Consider the following 17560-nt stretch of genomic DNA (forward strand, 5'->3'; position numbering starts at 1 on the left):
AGTTGTATTCATGTTAATTTACTATTTACTTCTTTTATTTGTGTCCTCTAGCAAATATGGAAGCCTTCAATGAGATGTTGGGAAACCATAAAGTCTGCGTACGTCATGACCCCAGGTATGCTTATTCAGCTAAAGCTATGTTACACTACATGGTAATCTTTACTTTTTTATATGACCTCTAACAATTATTGCATTAACCGTTAAAGAATTACACATCACATTTTATGACCCAGTCATAAGGATGATCTGGGCATTCTTCAAGAATCTGCCTATGTGAACGTCACTGAGACTCTAATAATCTTAGGCTACGTCCACACGTACACGGGTATTTTTGCAAACGGAGATTTTCCGTTTTCGTTTTCAAAAATACCCGGGTACGTGTGGACGTAGCCTAAGTGTGATCTAAATGTTCTAGGACTTCACTTTTTTCCCCATTTTCCAAAATACGGGGTTGATTTGGACATTAACATCTTAGAGCCAGAGACTGTAAGGTAGCTTCAGGTTTCTTGTCAAATCAAGGCACTGAGGGGATTGAGCTGGATAAAACGTTCTGATCTATTTAAGGTAGAAAGGTATTTAATCTAATTTCAAAACTTTGCTCATGTTAATGGCCAGGTTGCGTAAGGAGTCCATTGGTGGTATTCCTCCCCATCTCCACACAGTTCACTCAGGCACCGACCACAACTCCTGCCACCTCTGTGCCCAGATTAAATCTAAAAAAGGCCGCAGACAAAGCAGAACCCTACGTGCCAAGCAACGACCTGGGGAACAGACTGTCTTCTCTGTTGGCAGGTAATAATGAAGAACTGGACAGACACAGAGATAAAGTAGTGACAAATAAGAGGATTTATAATTAATTTATTGAAATCCTTTCAGGTTCCGAGTGACACACACTGATAAAAAGTCTCATGGTGGTCCAAGTCCATTGGCCATTTCAGGGGACCAGCTGGACCAATCCCAAGACAGCGATGATAGGAAAGATGGCGGATACAACCTGAGAAGCATGTTTAAGGAAGTCCGCCGACCTTCAGAAAGTGCCAGTGGAGTATCTGCAAATGTGGGAAGAAGAAAAAAGAGTGTGACTATATTTGGGCTAAGGCGGGGCAGTGACCCTGTAGGTATGAAGGTAGGGGAGGAGACGGGCAAAGATATTGGAGGGGTTAAATTTTCTGTTCAGCAGCAACCTGTAGTGCTGGAAGAGCCCGTGCCTGTTAAGAACACTAAAGTTGATCTTCAGCGTGGCACTAAATCTGATTCCATACTTGAGACTGAGCTACAACAGGAGAACAAAACATCAAGTTCTCTTAATTCTCCTTCTTCCCAGATTAAAACTCTGCTCAATCCTGAACCTTGTAAAAAGATCCAGTCTTCATCCGGGAGTACAGTTGCTTCTGCCCCAAGTTCTCTTCCTATTCCATCTGAGAAGGGAGTAAATGTTGAGGGTCAGTGGATAAAACCTGAAGAGGCATATGAGTTTGGTCCACTGCAGACATCTACACCCATTGTACCTATGCCCACATCAATTCCAGGTTTCACTTCTGTCACTCATACTGGTCAGCTTGACGCCTGCTCCAGGACAGGTTCTCAGCTTATTCAAGACCTAAGCTCTGGTTCAGATATGGAACCAGGTTTAACCCTAGATTCATCCCCTTCATCTTCCTTCCCAATCAAGACGCCATCTTCAGTTTCTTCATTAAAAACTCCTACATCCCCCCTAGCAGGGGCAGCAAGTCCCAAAGTTGGCTCAAAAAATATGCCACCAGAAGCTGTAAAAGGAGAACTTCCTCATGTCCTCACACCAAGCCCGAAACTCCCACTTCACCAAGAAATGTCTAGCCAATCACCTGTTTCCTATTCATCCTTTAGACAAACTTATAGTCCATCACAAGCCCGGGCTCCGGAGAGAGAGCTTGAAGGCACCACAATGCCCAAAGCTGAAGAAAAATTAGAATTTAAGAGACCTGGAATTCTAAAAAAAAATAAACTGTCACCAGTTGCAGCAGGGGAGTCTAAAAGCTCTGCCCTTTCATCTTCACCTGAACAACTTTTTAAAGACAGATCAAGCAGTTTGCCTTTGTCACCTTCTAGCCTGTCTCCCTCCTCACCTCAAGGTGGCAGAATAAGTAGTGTGACCATTGTTAAAGCCAGTCCTGACAGCCAGAGGGAGTTCTCTGTTGTCACAATGGTGGAAGAAGAGAAGTCAACCACTAACGACCAGAAAGAAGACGATTATGAACTTGGAGCTGAAACAGACAAGAGGGTTATCAGATCGGCTGAAGGAGAAGATTTTGTACCAGGTGCTAGACAACCTGAGAGCCAGAGCAGAAAAACTTCTGGTGTAGAGGTTATCCCGTCTTTGAGTCAAGAGAAGGAGGACATGATGGAAATGGAAGATATTAGAGACTGCAAGGTGATGCAGGTGGAAGGAGCACAGTTAATGGAGGAAGAAGTGGAGCTGAAGATGGAAAAGGACTGACAGCTGAAGTCACAAAGTGGTGAAAAGTTAAGTGTCCAGTGCTGATCTAAAGAAAGTGACTGTTGCCACCACTGAGTAGAATAAGGCATTCTTATAAAATAACCATGAGCATATTTTTAATTATTAACTGGTTACACTGTAGGGGGACTGGACTGGATGCTTGATTGAAAAGCCATCCACACAAATTTCAAATTGTCTTTATATAATGGATAACCACTCTTCAGTTCACACTTTGGTCCATACTAAGCACTTCAGTACCAAATATCCCCAAATGATGGGAATCCTCTAAGCTCTACACACTTTCTCACAGCCGGAGCTTTTTCAAAGTTCTGGGAACCGATGGAGGAACCTTTTACTGCGTAGCTAAAAATTCAAGTTATTAGATCTGTTTTTGGGCTGTGTGTAAGAGTAGGACATAAGTGAAGCAAACATACAGTGATTTGTCCAGATATAGTTTGGTCAATCACATGAATGTAGATCTGGCAAAATATTACCATACAAACAACAGTTTTAACATGAGCCCTAAAAATGGACTCAAAACTCTCAAAGTGTTTTTCCACAAAGTTGTTTAGATATAAATTGGATGGATCAGTCATTGAGTCAATCTTTTACAGACATTCATTCTGAATGAATCTCAATACCTCTGGTGATCTTGAATGAAATTTCTGTATCTTTTAGAATGATTGCATTGACATTTTTTGACATTTCATCAAGTTTTTCTCGAGATGCATCTCAATAACTTTTTGTCTAGCTCCACGATCACGTCAAAATTATTATTCTTTCCCACATGCTGGTTTATTACAGAGCCCCACAAGGGACATTGGAGAAAAAAAACGGAGATGAACTTTTGCGAGATCTCGCGAAATAGGCCGCATCCTTCAGAGGTCGCCAGCTCGAAGCTGACCGTGAGGTCGAGGCACAGTGTGCCGGGAGTATGGTCCTCCCCCCGGCTCTAGTAAGCCTCGACCTCGCGGTCAGGTTCAAGCCGGTGGGTAACAGATGTCTTCGAAAACGTCGGAGCGCTTTTGCAAATATGTGATGTCTTGATAAACCGAGCAGATGTTTGAAGTTTACACAGCTACATTCTTGCCTCAAAATATCTTAGTTTAGTTTATTTTGAGACCCAGAAAGAGTAATATTAAAACTAAGTAGCTGCCACCGTTGTTGGAAACTGGAAGTGGCTGGGCTGCGCTATGAATTCTGGGATAGTTTGGACCACGAAGGATACACCGACTCAGCCTTCAAATGCGACCTGCGAAGGATGCGGCCTATTTTGCGAGATCTCGCAAAAGTAACTCTGGATCTCACAAAAGTTCATTGTCATTTTTTTTGTCCCTTGTGGGGCTCCGTAGGTTTTAATTCCACAGCTGCTAAAAGAAATCATGCTCCTATTAGCCTCAGCTGTACTTTGACTTCAGGGGTAATTAGCAGACTTTAGCATGCTAACGAAACTCCTGAGGAGTGTTGAATTGTGTGATTTTTAAGTTTGCTTTTATATTCAACATGAACAGATGGTGTGCACTGTCTTTCAAGATTTCATACCACACAGAAATGAACACAAAACGGTTGTTTGTTAAATAACTCGAGTCAAAGATGAGCATATTCATACGATGGCTGGCAAATCTAATCATGATGGGCCTACAAACACTAGTGACCACACTAGATCCTGAATGAATGGTTCCTGTGTATTGCAGGTGTAATTTTACGTTGAACACCCGGTGTTCCAGAAACTTAGGTTTGCTTCGTCTTTGAATTAAAAAAGTGTGTTTATTGGCTGAACTGCAGAAGATATGTACTTGAAGGTTATTTCTTTCACATTTAGTGCATGGACATGAGCACTAAGCTAGCTATAGCTGAGGTGATAGCAGAGCCCATCACTTTTACATAAAGTGATATCCTTTTACTAATGGCTGTAGTATGACCTGTGGATCAGCGGGCTGTTGAGATGTAAGATGGTCTAGCTGATGGTTGAAACAGTAATTCTTTACAACACATCCATTAGATTGTGAAGCAAAGTGGAGCCATAATGACTCCATGGGCAGCTGGAGATTTATTAATGTGCTGGCTCTCCATTAAGTTGTTGTAATTGTGTTTGATGCTATGCTATATAAAGGTGCAAATGTTGCAAGCTGGTTCAAACAGTCCTATTATTCCATTTTCTTTCCCCCAAATTAATATTTGTGCTAAATTACTGTTAACTGTCATTCATAGGAGAGTAGGTGACAGCACAACAAAGAACTTTACCTTGACAGCAGAACATTTATGATATACACTCTTCTGTATGTGCCCTGTCAGTAGTAGTGCCCCGATAAGGACTTGCACACTGTTACTTTGTTCAAGAACCTTTGCCTTTTATGATGGTGCTAGACACTTTCATTGGCAAATACAAGCCTCTTTAACCCCACACCATGGCTTAGCTTTCTGTCGTTTAAATATGAATGCATAAGTAAATAAATGCATAAATCAAACATGTTATTTTCAACATTAAACTGATGCAAAAACAATATTGGAAAGCAGAGCAGCAAACTGTCTGCTGGTCGTTTGGACGACTAAGCTGCACTTTCTTCCCAAGAAGCTGTCAACCTGCAGGCAACTTCCAAGAAAACTTAAAAATAAAAATAATGTAAAGGTGTACATTTTCAAAATATTGGGAATGCTAAACTGCAACTTGTAACATTTTACATGATATAAAATAAAAGTGAATAGACTGGATCTCTATTGATGCATGCACTCTGTTTGCAATATTTGATTGTACAGTTGATCGTAGCTGTGAAACTTGAACATGGTTATATGAAGAAAGGCCACGTGTCAGAGTAAAACCAGGGCGATATTATTCATTCATTTATTTATAACTTCACTTTTATGTCTATATATTGTCTAATTTAATGAATATTAATAGTAACAAGGTCATTATATGCTTCAACTACAGAAGCATACTTAGCTACTTATATATTCCAGAGGCCAGAAGAAGACTTATTGTCTGCTTCTAGTTGTTTAGAAATTTAGTTCCATTTTTGTGTAACGACACTTTACTCATTTAGTCACTAAAATAACTGATGAGGCTGAGCACTGATAACCACACAAGTTTTAATTTTTTTGAAGCTGCTATAGCTATCAGACTACATTATCATATAATTGATCTTTGAATGTATAGAACCTCCCTCACTTCATGAAGAAAAGCCTAAAACACTCTCATAAAGCAGGGAGAACAACAGGATGTGAAATGTTAATATACAACTTTCCGTACTACTGACAGAAACCACAATATTGGTGTTTTGGCCATCTTTGAACAAGAGAATGGAGCACAAAGTTATATGCTTGTTTAGCAAGCTACAATATAAGCTATAGACAAATTTGATCTCACTTAGCTCTCAATGATGTAGCCTTAAAATGAGGCTGATCTGTATTTATTCAGCTTTATACTTTCTTGTGTGCTTCGAGCCCTGGGGACTCACAGCTGTGTTAAAACAGAAAGTTTAAGAGACACAGTTCAGAGTTCAGCATTATTTCCTGTCCTTGTGAGAAACAAACCCAGAAGTCCCTGGTCTAGTGTCCCAGTTTTCGTTTTTTCCTATGCGTTCGCTTTTCATTCCATTCTCTGAGTGGCTTGCCTCCTTGTGCAGTGTTATGCATGGCTATAAATGAATGAACATATAGCATCTTCATGCGTTAGCGTGTATTTCCATTATTCTCCAGCAAACTTTTCTAGCAGCATTAACATGTCTGTACTTTTCAACATGATACGTTCACAGGGCTGTTTGTTTTACACAGCTGGAAATGTGCATATGAAAGACACAAGGTTTTTTTTCACTTATGCACTATAATTAAACACCCATAACGGTTAACTCGGCATTACATGCATATATATTATATACTCTTTGAAAACATAAAAATAACTATATGAACTGCCTATGATTTGCCTTAACAGAGCAGGTGTCTGTAGCTTATTTTCTCTTCAATTCAATTTTATTTATATGGCGCCAAATCACATCAACAGTCGCCTCAAGGCGCTTTATATTGTACAGTAGATACAGAGAAAAGCCCAACAATCATATGACCCCCTATGAGCAGCAGTTTGGCGACAGTGGGAAGGAAAAACTCCCTTTTAACAGGAAGAATCCTCCGACAGAACCAGGCTCAGGGAGGGGCGGGGCCATCTGCTGTGATTGGTTGGGGTGAGAGAAGGAAGACAGGATAAAGACATGCTGTGGAAGAGAGACAGAGGTTAATAAAAAGTATAGTTCAGTGCAGATGATTCACTAATGTTCCATTTTATTTTTTATTTTTACACTTGAAGTGAAAACTTGACATTCTTAATTACCTCTAACATATCAAAATTTCCACTTAGACTAAGTACAATTAAAAATAAAGCTCAAATACAGTATAGTGACTGGATTATAAAAAAATATGGAGCCCATGATTTAAGACCTATTCTTTTTGTGGTGATGATAACAATATGATTCCATGTAACGCTGGATTTTCATTCACATAATTGTATTCGGTCAAAATGAAGCCGATGATTTAAACACTGATACTATGTTCCTGGTTAACCATGATTAGATCAGTCTGTCTGTTTTCTACAGGTTAATGAATTCAACTTAAATCATGAGTCAAGTTTACTGGATTGCAGCATCGCATCGAGTTATTCAGAAACATTTGTTGCTAAGATATCTCATTCCTAGCTTCAATTGCAATGAATTTCACAGATTTCTTTTCTTTAAATATAAAAGTTGACCTCATGGACAGTGCTGTGTTTTTATGCAGAGGTCAGATTATGTATTAACTGATCGAAGTTAAAACCAGAGTAAAGGCAGGTCTATACTTCACATATCACCTGTACTGTCCGCGTGTGAGGAACTGATGCTATACTGACAAACAAACGTGATATTTGTTAGTAGAAAAAGTATGTAAAGTCACGTGACTCGTCATCTGGTTTTCACTTTAGTTGCATTTTTTTCTTCTGCTTCAGGCTGACAAGATAAAACCAGTTCTTGGAATTTGTGTGGTTCATTGAGATAAGAACTCGTGCTGCTACTGAAGCGCCACTGAAAGCTGCAAAACCTGAAATAAATAAGCAAGCAAACAAAAATAACTACTATAATTAGCTTGATCAATCCTGGAGTGTGAGTGTTTGAGAGATGTTTCTTGTGATGAGCTTGGAATATTTGTAAAATATTATACAAACACTAAAGAAAATGTAAATAAGCAGATGGATTATAATATATTCTGATGCAATAAAAAACAAAACAAAACTCTGGTCTGTGCTTCTGAAAGCTCTGAGTGTGTCTTTTTTCCTTATTAGATAATGCCACAAGAGCCACGTGATTCAGGTGGTAATGACTTACATAAATAACCAAACAAACTCCAAATTTAATAACTTAATTTATTCCACAACAATGACTTACAGTACAAAAACAATTATATAGAAGAGGATATTTCAAAAATCCAAAAGCAAATTGTTTAATTATGACACTAGCCTTGTTATTATAATATCATAATATAAGGGTAAACAAGTAGATCATATGTTAGCCTTCGACATGCTAACTAGCTTAACTGTTGCCGTTTAGAATAGCATGTATGCTAGCTAATGTTAGACTTCATGAAAATAAAACAAATACCTAATGTTACGTCTGAACTGTGTTTGTTAGTGATTGCTACACTAAAACTTGAGAGGTCCAAGTTTAACACATGATTGTGTAGTCATGTGGGAAGGAAGGGTTGCATTTTGGAAGGGCTGCATAGCTGCAGAGCCACCTTTAGCAACAACAACTTTCTGTATTTCTTTATGAATCACACATTGTGCAGGAGTTTTAGCCCGCTCTTCTTTACAGTGTTGCTTCGATTAGTTGGAGTTTGTGCACATTCGACTTTAATATTTAACATACTTACTGGGGTCTGAAGTGTAAGATGTAGCGCTCGGGTGTTTTGCAATTCTCTGACAATTGCAAAGTCTGAACTTGGAGTGAGTTTGCACACCTCCATGCTCCCGACCAGCAAACTGCCAAAACCTCTTCTTTATGTTAATCAAGTGCATTTGATTATCAACAGTTGGCTGTCATGTAACTTGTTAATTCCTATTTAAAAAGTAGTGCTATATAAGCTTTCACAGAAGTGTATGGAGTGCTGTGAAAACTTTCTTTTTCACACGACTGCAATCAATTAAGGTTGTTTTTACAATGCCGCTTTAAAAAGATACTTTTTGTAAAAGTTTCATGTCAATATTACATTCTTTACATATAAATGACTTTGTAATGCTTCTTTGCTCTTCTAGCTGCCCAAACAAGTGGGGACATATTGTAATCCTGACTGCTGATCTAGCTGTAGCTTTAGTAATACTCATATAGGAATGTCTCATTTTGGATTCAGGACAGACTCGCTGGACTATCTTGTGGTTCAAAGTCGTATTGCATGTGCAATTTCTTATTTTTACAAGTTGTATTAATAAAATTGGCATTTTGATATTCCTTGTAACAGTGCTTTGGCAGTCTTTAAAAGGTCAAGTACTAAAAACAATGCTCTGGATCTAAGCTGCCATGTTTTCTTGATAACCTGTTGTTCCTGCAAAAGCGACGATGAACAGAGCGGTGATACACACACAGATTGCAACTACTGTACTTGTGTGACGCCTCACATGACCAAGAAAACCACCTGACGATACATAAATGGCACAAATCAGCAATGTTTTGGCTGTAACAAGACAGCTACGACTCCAGTCTGTCTCAAGCCTGAGATGAAGTCTTCTGTGTTGGAGGTGGAGGAGGTGCTCGACACTGAAACAATACAGAGAGAAAATAAATGTGGGTTTTGATAAGCACTGATTTGTGTGAGCTCAAAGATATTCAAATCTTCCGTCAGCTAGTCCCAGCTCTGTCTCCGTGTCACCCTGTACCGAGCATCCTCTTCTGTCACACCAGCCCTCTGTGTGTCCTCCGTTGCTACATCTATGAATCCTCTCTGCATGTGTCCAAACCATCTCAGCCTTTCCTCACTAACTTTGTCTCCAAAATTATCAACCTGATCTGTCCCTCTCATCACAAGCATCACATCTACGGTGCTGTTGCTCTGCATGAAGCCCTACTGCTGCTCACTGATCGCCACCTCTGTACCTTCAACAGCTGCCTGCACATCATCCTTGTTGAAATCAGTACCAGAACACCACTTCTCCATTCCTCAGGCATCCTTTCCTAATCCTCTACACTTCCTTTACTAACCACCCATGCTCTCATCTCCTACATTCATGAACTCCTCACAGTACTCCTTCCCTGTCTTGAACACATTTTCTTCAGGTCCTTTTATTTAGGGCTGGGTTTTGATTATGGATTTATCAACTAAAATCGATTCTGGCTTGGATAACGTGACATCAATTCATTAAAATCCTGAATCGATTTTTTATATAAATTTATTTTGCCCGAAACGCCAGAATCTCAGGTTAAACCTCACAAAATTTCAACAACCACCAAACAGCTAAAACAGTAAATGAGAGCAGGAACACGGATTCTGCACAGAGACGTAAACACAAAGCGCCGACCCGCCGACGGATCAGAATCAGTGAGCTGAGCTTTCTCACCCGACGGCACGGACACGGTCGGGGCTGAAAGCCGACAGCTCGCCGATTCTGATGTTTCGGCGGCTCCGCGCTTTGTGTTCACGCCCTTTATGCGCCGATTCTAAAGCTGTTAGTTTTATCTCTCCAAACAATATTGACCGAACCAGCAGCAAAAGAAGATCCAAACTGCGCTTCGTCATGGACTCACTCTGACTTTTGCTGTTTTGCTTCCACCAGGATAAAATCTCACTTCATGCACGGCTCTCTCTCTCTCCCTCTCATCTGTTTTCTGCATTATTCGCTTGCTTGTTTTTACTTTAACTTACTTCCAGAAAGAAAACCTCGTTTCTGCCGTTCAATACTGAACAAATTTAAACTTTTTAAAATTATGCAAAATTGCAAAACACTCAGCTGTGTCTGTAATCAAACCTCTGTAACTTTGCTCTGCTTCACTTCAGCAGCATCAGGTGATGTTCATATGCTGATTAATGGTTTTCTTTCGTTTTTGATGTACTGCAGAATATTTTTATAAAATCCCAGAACAGGAAAATCACCTTCATGTTTTTCTGTGTTTTATCTTCAGCTACTTTGACACAAAGGCCTCTGCTGTGATGCTCACAGCTCTGATAAAGTCTGGCAAGTGTCAGCTTCCTTTTTATAGATATAAAAATGTGAAAATGACTGATGCATGATCAGAATTATAATATTTCTGACTGTCTGAGGCAAAATTTCCCCGATTCAAATCGAATCGATTCTAGAAATCAGTGACGATACCCAGCCCTACTTTTATTCTTGCTTAGAGTCCAGTCGTATATACAGTTCACTTTAAGCCTTTTCTTTGCCACCTCTCTCTGCTGTACATCAACTTCTATCTTATCTTTCTTCATCTCCATGCTTATTATTATAATCCCCATAATTAAAGTCCCTGCTCTCACCTCCAAACTTTTGCCTTTTCTTTGTCTCTTCCTGCCTCTTAAAATGCCCTGTCTGGGCTTCTGCTTCCATACCTCCTCTGGGGTAGGCTTTTATTTTCTATAAGATACGTGTGGGTGTTGCACCTACTGGTCTCAGTGGAGTGCTGGAGTGCTCAGGAGAGCTGTGGCTGCTGGTTCCAGCCTCTGGCGGTGCAATAGACACAGAGTGAAACACCTCAAATGACACATTTTAGATAGAAAACAGAGAAATAGACTCTACCCGGTCTGTTGCCTGCCAGCTTTGATCCCTCCATTAGAGCAGCCTGCTGTTTGTCCTCCATACTGCTCGGAGAAGCAGCGCTCAGTTCTGAATTACAGCTAGGAGCTGAGGGTGTGGGGATGGGAGGGGAGAAAGGGGGCATGGTTGGGGTTGGAAGAGGCTGGAGAGGAAAATAAACATCAGAAAAACTGATTTTTGAATTTCAGAAGATTCTGATAACCGGGATGTAGTCTCACCTCCATCTCCCCTTTTTCTTCCTCATCCTCCTCTTCATTGTGAACAAGCTCTACCATCAGCGATGGGAAGACGCCGACGTGTCCGTTCAGCTCTCCCTCCCAAAAACCATCATCAACCTGTAAAAAGACTCACTTAGATTTGCAGTCTTCACCCTGAGTGACTGAAGCGAGGTAAAAGCTGGTGGCTGTTAGGGTTTCCCTCCCTTCCTCTGTAGCTTTGAAAGAGCTAAATTGTTACGAGGTGTTTTTTACTGTAAAGCGCTAAATAAGCCACACCCTCTATCCATTCATGTAGAGCAGTCATGTTTGTAGGGACAAAAAACATTCTTAAAAAAAGTATTGCTGTTGGTGCATGATGGGCTCTACGTTGTTTTCTACAAATCCAGGCTTGTGATCACTCCAACGTCCAACGGCAGCGTAGAACACACACCTCTCCACGTGGACGGCGTATCAGGTGTATTAGCGCCCCCTCTTGGAAGGAAAGCTCCTCTGCGCTCTGAGCCTGGTAGGAGTACAGAGCCCTGGCTACACCTGAGACACATCAGAGCACATGGTGTAAACTCATATTACGGAAATTGGAAAACAATACATCTTAGATTCATCTTCTTAATTTATCTTAGTTTTTCAGTTATTTCTTATGACTTTCAGTGACTGAATGAAAACAGACTTGATCCAAGTTTTAGGAAGGATTTGTAGGGCCTGGGTCAATATTTCCCCTCTGAGGCAGCACTTATTTATACAAAGTGCACAGTAAGTAATGTGACGTCAAGTGCAAGAGTAAACATGGCCACAGACCTCTACTCCCTGGCGTCTCTTTAGTCACAGTGGAGGAGGTGGAGCTGAATGAGCTTTCCAGCGGAGTGCTGTCCTCTGCTGGCAGACACAGGAGCTGCACATACCGCTCAGGGACGTAGCCCACCTGACCACACGAGTTACACACCTGCACAGAGAACATCAGAGTAACCTTTCCAATAAAGTACATTATACTGTATCACATCAGTATTGTTACCTTCAGCCAGTCCTCCATATCTCCATCCTCGATTACTTGAAGCTCCTCCCCTTCCATGATTGACAGCTCATCTGATTGGCTAGCCTAAAAGAGATAATTTTCCATTATTTAACTGTAAGCCTGTTAATGCAGGTTATCAAAGAGCTGTTATTACTCTATAGTAACATTATAGTGATACAAACCTAAAAAATATAACACAGACCTGCTTATTTTATGAAAACATCAGTTCAGTGCTGTATGCAAAGCCTGGTCCAGCTTTGAACAGCAGGACCCCAGAGACACTCAGTCTGTCCTTTTCTACATCAAGTGCTGTGTAGAGAATGCGACATCCGTGTTTTTGCTAACCGAAAACTTTGGACGATGAGTGAAGTACAGGCTCTGATCAGAACTCGGGACAGTTTTCTGTGAAGCGCTCCTTCAACCTAAGGAGGGGTGCAAGCAGCATCCCAGGGGATGTGGTTAAAGCCTGCATGGACCAAATGGCAGAGATCCTCACTGGGCTGTTCAACCTCTTCCTGACTAATGTCATTCCCACCCGTCTGAAGGGCTCCACCATCATTCCCATCCCTAACCGATCTACCCACCAATGTCATCGTCAAGTATGCCAATGACACCACTGTGGCTCATCTCTGATGGAGATGTGACAGCGTAAAGGGCAGAGGTGGAGAACTTGTCCTGCTGGTTCTCAGAAAATAACCTGAAGCTGAACGTCCTTCAGGAGGCACAGGCAGGTCCACCCTCCTCTCATTATAAATGGAGAATGGGTGGAATCTGTCTCCACCTTCAGGTTTCTGGGCACCCACATCTCAGCTGATCTCATCTGGATCAACACCAACACCCTGGTAAAGAAGGCCCTGCAGCGGCTGGACTTCCTCCATGTCCTAAAGAGGAATAACCTGGACCAGAACCTGCTGCTGTCCATCTACTGCTCCTCAGTGGAGAGCCTCCTCTCCTACTGCCTGGGTGATTCATACCCAGGGGCCACTACTGAGGACAGGAAGGCTGCGCAGAGGGTAAAGAGCACCGCCCAAAAAATCATTGGCTCCCCTCTATGACCCGTGCAGGCCATCACCAGATCCTCCTGACTTAAACTTCTTTTTTGTTCATTTCACATCTCCAACATCGAGCTCGAGCATGCTTTGGGGTAGCTGATGAAGGACCTTCTTGCTTTGATGCAACAATGCTATCCACTGCACCACTATGGCACCAACAACAGCCTTGAGCATCTTGTAAACACCTTAACAGCTCTGCTTCAGACTTTGTACAGATCTTTTAGACTCATTGATTCATTGAATTTGCTAAAAAAAGTTTTAAAAACTGTGTGTGTGTGTGTGGGGGGGGGGGGTGCTGATGATCACTACCTGATAGCTGTAAATACCTCTGCAGGCTGCAGGGTAAACACACACTCCAGATGCTGACACTGGATCTGTGAAGATCTCTCCATTATCATCGTAGTCCTCAAAGTCAGTCAGCTCAAACTCATCCTCCTGCAAAACAAAGTTTTTAAGGGTGTCGTCTCCACTCTGATCCCAAAAATATTTTTAGAGCATCTGCAAGACACGCTGAGTGATAAAACAAGTGTCATCCAACAAGCATGCACTGAAGTTAATTCTGTATCTGAAATAGTCTTTAGCCTGTTTGTTCCCCTGTGTGTAACATCTGTTGTGTGCAATTATGTTGTGGAGTCATACTTGTGTGTTTTTGTTGTAGACAAAAAGCGACTTCCTGTGTTGTGTTGGAGGCTGACGGCTGATTTTAAGGTCAGGGCAAAGTTAAAGAGAACGTATTTTGCTTTCCTTACTTTCTGTCACATGTATAATGTTTCAGTGGTGGAGGCTTATATTACAGTTATACAGTCTAATAAAGTTTCAAATAATGAGGTCAGGATGATATCCCTATGTTCTTCATCTCAGATACACCTCTGGTTGGTCTGCAGGTGATGGTCAGAGGCAAAGGCAAAGATTCTTGGGTAAAGAAAAGGGTAAGGTTAAAAAGTCATAAACACACAAGTAAAACTTAAGGTGTAACACAACTGATTGACAATTTATACCATGTACTTTAAAAAAACACTCAAATGAAGTGGGGTCATTTTTGACCCCAGAGGACAAAAGGAGTATTGCGTTATGAGTGATTGAGGCCTCTAAAGAGGACATGCAAGCCACCATGTGATGAAAACGCAGCTCAATCTGTGTGTTTGTTTGTTTGCATACTGAAAAGTCTTCAGTAGACTTCCTCTGTTCGCTGAGATGTCGCTCTCTCTCCAACTCCTCTTCCACCTGGTTCATGGCAGCGTGAAGCCATTGTTCTGTTCCTGGTGTGCTCTCTGACAGCAGGGCCAGGCGAGCCTCGGCCTTCGCCCTGTTCAGCTGAAAAACCAGGAAACTTAGTTAGACACACACAGACATGTGACTCTGAACCCCGAGTCGCACGGATTCTGTGTAACTCGCGAATTTTCCTGAGCTTTGGTTTGGTCATAAGCTGAAACCAAGCTGATTTTGTGTGCCTCAGTTAAACGACCATGATCAACATCGAAATCTAAATCCCTCTGAGACAAATGCAACTACACAGACACGACATCTTTCATATTTCAGCTATTATAATGTAGATTTCCAGATGCCGTTATTATATATTGTCCCTAATATAACCCACCGTCTGTGTTAGTCACTTCACCTCTCTGTGCTCGTGAAGTTATGCCTGATTGGTATGGTATTGGTGATGTCACTGCTGTGATGTCACAGATTCAGATCCAGCTAATGATATAAAACTGATCAAACCTGATACAGCACCAATTTTTATTTCACCAGTGCAACAGATTTTGTGCTTTGGAGCGTTTTTAATCTGACGATTGATAGTGTTGATACTTCGTGGTATCAACAATGTTGAATGTTGGATTTTGAACTTATAGGCTGGAAACACTTTCAAAAACAAGTACCTTGGCTTTCCTGACGCTCTCCTGTACCTCTGCTATCTTCTGCTCCACACTGAGCGCCGTCTCCCCGGATAGGAGCTTCAGTCGGCTCTCTAACATCTGTAGAGCCTGATGAAACAAAGCAGATCTTAAAGTTAACCTAATGCAAAATTATACATTATACAGGAAACCAGAAAGGAGCCACTGCATCACAATGGTGACGGTTCTTCCTCTAGTTTCTCACCCTCTCTCCGTGGGCAATGATCTTGTGGTCTTTAGCCACCTTGGCAGTCCATTTCTTAGCCTCCTTCAGCAGGCAGCCCTCTTCTTCTGAACCACAAACTTCCTGCAGAACTGACACCTATGAAGAGGAGTACCAGCGACCACAATGTGACTTTACACAGATACTTTTTCATTTGAGTATTTCTTCGTTTAGAGTATAGTCCCGGTTTATTACATTTCAGTGAAAAAAACCTTCTAATTTACTAAAAGCTTAACAGCTTTAGTTTGTAGTTCATTTTAAGATATAGACTTTGTATTGAATTTGAAAAAGTAAATGATCTGTTGTAAATCCTTTCCAAATAAAGCTTGTGGATCATCAAGAATGAGATTTCCAGGTTGGGTTAATGTCCCTGTGTCACTGTTAAAGACAGAAACAGGAGAGGGAGAAGGAATGTTTGCAGGGGGCGAGAGAGAAAGACAGGCAGGAGCAGTGTTGGTCAAGTTACTTGAAAAAAGTAATCGGATTACAGTAACACGTTACTGCCCATCTCTGGGCAGGTGTGGAGGTGTGAGCATGGACAGGTACAGGGAGAAAGGTGGCTGATATCGTGGAGAGAAGGCAGATATGCTGTTTGTGGAGAGTAGATAAGAAACATTTACCAGTTCAGTAACAATGTTATTGAGATGAAAAGTGAAGACACGATCATGAGTTTAAAGAGTGATGAGCAATGTTGCCAGTGCCAATTTATTAGTCCACAACGGTTGGATGTCAGAAGAGAAAGAATAAGAGTAAACTGGTTGAAGTAGTAAGTGAAGGGACCAGGGGTGAGGTGTGGGATAGGCAGGATGTTAAAGAGAGAAATGGGAAAGGACAGATGGTACTGAATCTTCCAAAAAGGGTGGAGACGGTTGTGAAGAAGGAGGGTCTTAGGCCATGTTCACTTGAATCGCTTTGAATGACTTTCTGAAGCAGGTCGCATTAACTGTGTCTACATGCACAATGAGTTACTACCATGTGGTTTTCTGATCAGATATGTGCATTGGGCATTGAGTGAGCATATAATGCAACCACACTCTGGTTCAACTGCTGTACTGTAGGCAAGAGGAAATTGCAGCGGGTGGGCAATTGGCACCCCCCTCAGAGACTCTATTCTATTCTATTGTTTTCTATTCTATTCTAAATTTTTTGCCAATGTTTGCCAAGTCAAATATTTTCTCTCATTGTATTAAACTGAGCCAAATATGCAAAATATCTCAATATGGAGCTCATCACTAAATCTCTACCACAATTTGTGGACTGTCACTGTGGCGCTTGGACTACAGTCAGCATGTCTTCCTTAGACACACCTTGTCACGCAGAGCAGGCTGGAAGGTAAATTCAGGGGTTTTGCTGAACGATACCGAATCTTGGAGAAACTGCTGAACATTTCTGTCTCTGGTCACCTGCAACACAAAAACGAATTAAACAAAAGCAGGTTACACCATCCTCAAAGAAACAAATAACTCTCATTAACAGCAGCGCTGCAAATTCTGCTGAATTTTTCACAAATGCTAGAAAAGCATGAACAAAAATACAATGTTCTGACTTCTACCGACTTTGGATGAACACCTGAAAGTCAAATGTACTCAAAATGTGCAGGGAATAACTCTGAACTGGCAAGAGAGTACAGGCTAAGGGGAACATTCGAGATTTATTCAGCTTCTCCCGGTCTAGTTTACTATCTGCAGTGACAGATTTGATTTGGCTACAAACAACATCTACACAAAGTCCACACATGAAACTGTTTATGCCATTTCTATACATCTACATGTAAATGATGCTTCTCACCTCATGTGTGCTGGATGCTGAACTTATTTGTACAAGCAGCTGGATGTTCAAAGAGTATTGTTTCTAAATGTGGTTATCACGGTTTCCTCATAGTGAGGAGGGTCTTACTATGAATCTGTCACGATGCATCATTTATTCAGG

At 41.2% G+C, this 17560-nt stretch overlaps 2 protein-coding genes across 6 annotated transcripts in view; one reads left to right on the top strand and one right to left on the bottom strand.

Annotated features, from left to right (window-relative positions):
- rell2 (RELT like 2) overlaps positions 1-3581 on the top strand; it is a 16673-nt gene extending 13092 nt beyond the window's left edge. For all 5 annotated transcript variants that reach the window (XM_042214438.1, XM_042214437.1, XM_042214439.1 and 2 more), the window contains 3 exons: positions 52-115; positions 616-792; positions 877-3581. In XM_042214438.1, coding sequence (XP_042070372.1) covers positions 52-115; positions 616-792; positions 877-2476 — 1841 coding nt within the window. In that variant the 3' untranslated portion in view covers positions 2477-3581. The remainder of the gene's footprint in view (positions 1-51; positions 116-615; positions 793-876) is intronic.
- A 3051-nt stretch (positions 3582-6632) lies between these two features.
- LOC102310328 (F-BAR and double SH3 domains protein 1) overlaps positions 6633-17560 on the bottom strand; it is a gene marked incomplete at its 5' end in the record, with an annotated part of 12862 nt that continues 1934 nt past the window's right edge. The window contains 12 exon segments of the mRNA XM_005948278.3: positions 6633-9246; positions 11085-11140; positions 11217-11376; positions 11453-11569; positions 11883-11983; positions 12248-12392; positions 12462-12545; positions 13823-13948; positions 14672-14827; positions 15394-15498; positions 15614-15730; positions 16939-17034. Of these exon segments, the coding sequence (XP_005948340.2) occupies positions 9196-9246; positions 11085-11140; positions 11217-11376; positions 11453-11569; positions 11883-11983; positions 12248-12392; positions 12462-12545; positions 13823-13948; positions 14672-14827; positions 15394-15498; positions 15614-15730; positions 16939-17034 (1314 nt within the window).

This window comes from Haplochromis burtoni, unplaced genomic scaffold (genome assembly GCF_018398535.1).
Source record: "Haplochromis burtoni strain Fernald_Lab_line unplaced genomic scaffold, NCSU_Asbu1 Contig_562, whole genome shotgun sequence".
NCBI lineage: Eukaryota > Metazoa > Chordata > Actinopteri > Cichliformes > Cichlidae > Haplochromis > Haplochromis burtoni.